Source organism: Triticum aestivum, chromosome 1A (assembly GCF_018294505.1).
Source record: "Triticum aestivum cultivar Chinese Spring chromosome 1A, IWGSC CS RefSeq v2.1, whole genome shotgun sequence".
NCBI classification, from domain to species: Eukaryota; Viridiplantae; Streptophyta; class Magnoliopsida; order Poales; family Poaceae; genus Triticum; species Triticum aestivum.
Window position 1 is genome coordinate 290,678,592 of NC_057794.1, and position 6,997 is coordinate 290,685,588.

At 42.0% G+C, this 6,997-nt stretch overlaps 1 protein-coding gene across 1 annotated transcript; it reads left to right on the top strand.

Annotated features, from left to right (window-relative positions):
• Positions 1-5,513: 5,513 nt before the first annotated feature.
• Positions 5,514-6,240, top strand: LOC123119677 (uncharacterized). The gene is made up of 2 exons (XM_044539600.1): positions 5,514-5,679; positions 5,764-6,240. The coding sequence occupies exons 1-2, from the start codon at positions 5,673-5,675 to the stop codon at positions 6,183-6,185; spliced, it is 429 nt and encodes a 142-aa protein (XP_044395535.1). The 5' UTR covers positions 5,514-5,672; the 3' UTR covers positions 6,186-6,240.
• The last annotated feature ends 757 nt before the right edge of the window (positions 6,241-6,997 follow it).

Here is a 6,997-nt window from a genome sequence, read left to right on the forward strand (position 1 = left end):
CAGTACCTAAATGGTGATTTATTTTCTTATGCTGACGGAGCTTATGAGTTTTCTGTTAAGTTTTGTGTTGTGAAGTTTTCAAGTTTTGGGTAAAGATTTGATGGACTATGGAATAAGGAGTGGCAAGAGCCTAAGCTTGGGGATGCCCAAGGCACCCCAAGGTAATATTCAGGACAACCAAGAGCCTAAGCTTGGGGATGCCCCAGAAGGCATCCCCTCTTTCGCCTTCGTTCATCGGTAATTTTACTTGGAGCTATATTTTTATTCACCACATGATATGTGTTTTGCTTAGAGCGTCATTTTATTTTCTTTTGTTTTTCTTGCTGTTTGAAAAAATACCATGATCTGAATTTATTAAATGTTAGAGAGTCTTCACATAGTTGCATAATTATTCGACTACTCATTGATCTTCACTTATATCTTTCAGAGTAGTTTGTCATTTGCTCTAGTGCTTCACTTATATCTTTTAGAGCACGGCGGTGGTTTTATTTTGAAGAAATAGATGGACTCTCATGCTTCACTTACATCATTTTGAGAGTCTTTAGAACAGCATGGTAATTTTCTTTTTGGCATTATAAAAACTTTCATATAAGTGCGTTGAATACTATGAGAAGTTTGATACTTGATAATTGTTTTGAGATATGGAGATGGTGATATTAGAGTCATGCTAGTTGAGTAGTTGTGAATTTGAGAAATACTTGTGTTGAAGTCTGTGATTCCCGTAGCACGCACGTATGGTGAACCGTTATGTGATGAAGTCGGAGCATGATTTATTTATTGATTATCTTCCTTATGAGTGGCTGTCGGGGATGAGCGATGGTCTTTTCCTACCAATCTATCCCCCTAGGAGCATGCGCATAATACTTTGTTTTGATAACTAATAGATTTTTGCAATAAGTATGTGAGTTCTTTATGACTAATGTTGATTCCATGGATTATACACACTCTCACCCTTCCACCATTGCTAGCTTCTCTAGTACCGCACAACTTTCGCCGGTACCATAAACCCACCATTTACCTTCCTCAAAACAGCCACCATACCTACCTATTATGGCATTTCCATAGCCATTCTGAGATATATTGTCATGCAACTTTCCACCGTTCTGTTTATTATGACACGCTCCATCATTGTCATATTGCTTTGCATGATCATGTAGTTGACATCGTATTTGTGGCAAAGCCACCGTTCATAATTCTTTCATACATGTCACTCATGAGTCATTGCACATCCTGGTACACCACCGGAGGCATTCATATAGAGTCATATTTTGTTTTAAGTATCGAGTTGTAATTCTTGAGTTGTAAGTAAATAAAAGTGTGATGATCATCATTATTAGAGCATTGTCCCATGTGAGGAAAGGATGATGGAGACTATGATTCCCCCACAAGTCGGGATGAGACTCCGGACTAAAAATAAAAAAAGAAAAAAGCCATAAAAAGAGAAAAGGTCCAAATAAAAAAAATAAAAAATGAGAGAAAAAGAGAGAAGGGGCAATGCTACTATCCTTTTACCACACTTGTGCTTCAAAGTAGCACCAGGATCTTCATGATAGAGAGTCTCCTATGTTGTCACTTTCATATACTAGTGAGATTTTTTCATTATAGAGCTTGGCTTGTATATTTCAATGATGGGCTTCCTCAAAATGCCCTAGGTCTTCGTGGGCAAGCGAGTTGGATGTACACCCACTTAGTTTCTTTTTGAGCTTTCATACACTTATAGCTCTAGTGCATCCGTTGCATGGCAATCCCTACTCACTCACATTGATATCTATTGATGGGCATCTCCATAGCCCGTTGATACGCCTAGTTGATGTGAGACTATCTTCTCCTTTTTGTCTTCTCCACAACCACCATTCTATTTCACCTATAGTGCTATGTCCATGGCTCACTGTAGGATCGAAAGTATGTCTAGAGGGGGGGGGGGGTGATTAGACTACTTAACCAAATAAAAATCTAGCCTTTTCCCAATTTTAGTTCTTGGCAGATTTTAGCAACTTAGCACAAACAAGTAATCAACCTACACATGCAATTCTAAGAGTGTAGCAGCGGAATGTAAATCAATTGCATATGAAGGTAAAGGGAGGAGTTTGGAGGGAGCAAACACAATGTAGACACAGAGATTTTTGGCGTGGTTCCGATAGGTGGTGCTATCGTACATCCACGTTGATGGAGACTTCAACCCACGAAGGGTAACAGTTGCGCGAGTCCACGGAGGGCTCCACCCATGAAGGGTCCACGAAGAAGCAACCTTGTCTATCCCACCATGGTCGTCGCCCACGAAGGACTTGCCTCACTATGGTAGATCTTCACGAAGTAGGCAATCTCCTTGCCCTTACCAACTCCTTGGCTCAACTCCACAATCTTGTCGGAGGCTCCCAAGTGACACCTAGCCAATCTAGGAGACACCACTCTCCAAGAAGTAACAAATGGTGTGATGATGATGAACTCCTTGCTCTTGTGCTTCAAATGATAGTCTCCCCAACACTCAACTCTCTCTCATAGGATTGGATTTGGTAGAAAGGAGATTTGAGTGGAAAGCAACTTGGGGAATGCTAGAGATCAAGATTTATGTGGTTGGAATGGAATATCTTGACCTCAACACAAGTGCAGGTGGTTCTCTCTCAGAAAATATGTATTGGAAGTGTAGGCATGTTCTGATGGCTCTCTACACGAATGAAGAGTGGATGGAGGGGTATTTATAGCCTCCACACAAAATCTAACTGTTACACACAAATCACCAAACTCGGTGGGACCGAATCATGAGACTCGGTCAGACCGATTTAGTTCAAAATGTGAACGCTAGAATTCTCGGTGGGATCGACATGTCAACTCGATGGGACCGATTTCGTTAGGGTTAGGGCATAACGTAATCTCGGTGAGACCGATTACACAAACTCGGTGAGACCGATTTTGGTAATGGACTAGCAGAGAGTTGGTCAAGCAAACTCGGTGGGACCGATTCGCTCATCTCGGTTGGACCGAAGTGTTACGAAAGGGAAATAGAGAGTTTACATTGCAATCTCGGTGGGACCGATCGCTCATCTCGGTTTGACCGAAACGTTACGAAGGGAAATAGAGAGATTACAATCCCATCTCGGTGAGATCGAGATCCCTATCGGTGAGACCGAAAAGACTAGGGTTTCTGGTAGTGGCTATGTCAACTGAACTCAGTGGCGCCGGATAGAAAGAATCAGTGGGGTCGAGTTGGATATTTGGTGTGGGACATATGTGGATATGAGAAAGTAGTGGAGGGTTTTGGAGCATATCACTAAGCATTTTGAGCAAGCACCTCATTAAGCAACACCTCATCCCTTCTTAATAGTATTGGCTTTTCCTATAGACTCAATGTGATCTTGGATCACTAAAATAGAAAATGTAGAGTCTTGTGCTTTGAGCTTGAGCCAATCTTTTATCCTTAGCATTTTGAAGGGTCCATTTTCTAATCCATGCCATGCCAACCGTTGAGCTTTCCTGAAATATTCATCTTGGAATAGCATTAGCTCAATGAGCTATATGTTGTTAGGAATTACCAAAACCACCCAGGGATAGATGCACTTTCACTCACGCTCATGTATTGCGTAAAGATTGAAAAAGTTTGAGAACATCATAAGTATGAAACAATTGCTTGGCTTGTGATCGGGGTTGTGCATAATTTAAACATTTTGTGTGATGAAAGATAGAGCATAGCCAGACTATATGATTTTGTAGGGATAGCTTTCTTTGGCCATGTTATTTTGAGAAGACAGGATTGCTTTGTTAGTATGCTTGAAGTATTATTATTTTTATGTCAATATAAAACTTTTGTCTTGAATCTTATGGATCTGAATATTCTTGCCACAATAAAGAGAATTACATGAATAAATATGTTAGGTAGCATTCCACATCAAAAATTCTGTTTTTATCATTTACCTACTCGAGGACGAGCAGGAATTAAGCTTAGGGATGCTTTATACGTCTCTAGCGTATCTATAATTTTTGATTGTTCCATGCTATTATATTATCTGTTTTGGATGTTTATGGGCTTTATTATACACTTTTATATTATTTTTGGGACTAACCTATTAACCGGAGGCCCAGCCCAAATTGCAGTTTTCTTGCCTATTTGAGTGTTTCGAAGAAAAGGAATATCAAATGGAGTCCAAACGGAATGAAACCTTCGGGAGAGTTCTTTTTGGAACGGAAGCAATCTAGGAGACTTGGAGTAGACATCAGGGAAGCTTCGAGGTGGCCACGAGGTAGGGAGGCACGCCTGCCCCCCCGGGCGCGCCCCCACCCTCGTGGCTCCCCTAACCAACTTCTTTCGCCTATATATATATATCAATATACCCTAAAAACATCGAAGAGAAGAATAGATCGGGAGTTCACCGCCAGAAGCTCCGTAGCCACCGAAAACCAATCTAGACCCGTTCCGGCACCCTGCCGGAGGGGGGATCCCTCTCCGGTGGCCATCTTCATCATCCCGGCGCTCTCCATGACGAGGAGGGAGTAGTTCACCCTTGGGGCTGAGGGTATGTACCCGTAGCTATGTGTTTGATCTCTCTCTCTCCCTCTCTCTCTCTCTCGTGTTCTTGATTCGAAATGATCTTGATGTATCACGAGCTTTGCTATTATAGTTGTATCTTATGATGTTTCTCCCCCTCCACTCTCTTGTGATGGATTGAGTTTTCCCTTTGAAGTTATCTTATCGGATTGAGTCTTTAAGGATTTGAGAACATTTGATGTATGTCTTGCATGTGCTTATCTGTGGTGACAATGGGATATCATGTGATCCACTTGATGTATGTTTTGGTGATCAACTTGCGGGTTCCGCTCGTGAACTTATGCATAGGGGTTGGCACACGTTTTCGTCGTGACTCTCCGATAGAAACTTTGGGGCACTCTTTGAAGTTCTTTGTGTTGGTTGAATAGATGAATATGAGATTGTGTGATGCATATCGTATAATCATACCCACGGATACTTGAGGTGACATTGGAGTATCTAGGTGACATTAGGGTTTTGGTTGATTTGTGTCTTAAGGTGTTATTCTAGTACGAACTCTATGATAGATTGAACGGAAAGAATAGCTTCATGTTATTTTACTACGGACTCTTAATAGATCGATCAGAAAGGATAACTTTGAGGTGGTTTCATACCTACCATAATCTCTTCGTTTGTTCTCCGCTATTAGTGACTTTTGGGTGACTCTTTGTTGCATGTTGAGGGATAGTTATATGATCCAATTATGTTATTATTGTTGAGAGGACTTGCACTAGTGAAAGTATGAACCCTAGGCCTTGTTTCCTAGCATTGCAATACCGTTTACGCTCACTTTTACCACTTACTACCTTGCTGTTTTTATATTTTCAGATTACAAAAACCTATATCTACTATCCATATTGCACTTGTATCACCATCTCTTCGCCGAACTAGTGCACCTATACAATTTACCATTGTATTGGGTGTGTTGGGGACACAAGAGACTCTTTGCTATTTGGTTGCAGGGTTGTTTGAGAGAGACCATCTTCATCCTACGCCTCCCACGGATTGATAAACCTTAGGTCATCCACTTGAGGGAAATTTGCTACTGTCCTACAAACCTCTGCACTTGGAGGCCCAACAACGTCTACAAAAAGAAGGTTGTGTAGTAGACATCATGGAGGCATAGAAAGAAAATGAGAAGTTGAAGGGCGGCATGTTCGGTATGTCTTCCTTTCTTATTTAAAACCACCCTAAGGGCTCATGTTTAGTACATAATTCGGAACGTCATGACTCTGTTGTTGCAGGCCTGTTAACTGGTCGACCGGAAGAGGAAGTATCCATGTTTCAAGGAGACATGCTGATGGAGCTGTCTGTGGTACATGATCGGGCCCGGAAAGCCATGAGGAGTATGGTGAAGGCATTATGGCCATGTGATACCCCTCCAGAAAGTGTGGAGGGCTTGGCCAACCTGTTCAAAGGTGCCCGGCACCGGTTTGAGCTGTGGAAGACATCCGCCTGCCGTGAAGGCGCACGAGAAGCCCGGGCCATGCTGAAAACACGCTTCACCAAGCTAGATCCAAATCATATGGCCCGAGTGGGACCACAGGGACTAGACGGGAAAGAAATTCCAGTGAATTTGGTGTATGACCAAGTAATGATAGTTGCGAAGTACTCGCAGGAAGACTGTAGGTTAGACAGTCTTATAGATGGAATAGATAAGGAATAGGTATCTGGTTTAATGTATTAATGTACGTTATGATCAACCTGTACCTTTATCCAAACATGTGAAAAGTTTGTCATCGCAGGCTTTCGGCTTTAACCTCCAAACCAAAATGGTGGAGTGTTTCCGGATACTAGAAGCATTCACTATGTCCGGAAACCAGGCAACCCAGTCATTGTGCTCGAACATACAATTTTTTTTAGTTCAGGATGTATGTTATATTACATATGTAAGAAACATATTCCAAGGAGAATAGTTCCGTTAAGGGTTCCTTTCCTTGGGTTGGCATGCAGTAATTATGCGTGCCGTGGCTTTGGTCCGCAATACGAAGAAAGTTGTCCCGCAGTGTTAGAGTGGTTACAATAATGTAGCAATCTGTCATTTGATTGCCGACCAATTATTCTCTTAAGAACGCTAGCTTTCGGCTTCACCCGTTTGAGGTACATGTCCGGATGACCCAGTTGTAACAATCGCAGAGGTGCTCCCTTTACGCCCTAGCCGAACAATCGGGAATGTAGGGCATAAACACAGGAACAAGGCAACCCAGCTTGGCAAAAACTTAAGTCATAGAGGTGCATATAATGACAAAAAGGTTGTATATAAGCAAAGGACACATACATTGTGAGTTCTAGGCTCGGAATAATAATAAGCTTCGGTTAAAGAATCCCTCAATCATGGTGGGGTGTATGCATTTTAGGATGTGTACCCCTCAAGTGTTCGGCCTATCCGAACACATCCTGGAAATCGCATAAAAACGGGAAAACAAAAAAACAAAATGAAGAGGAGAAAAAGGGAACGAAGAAAAGGGTATGGCCGAA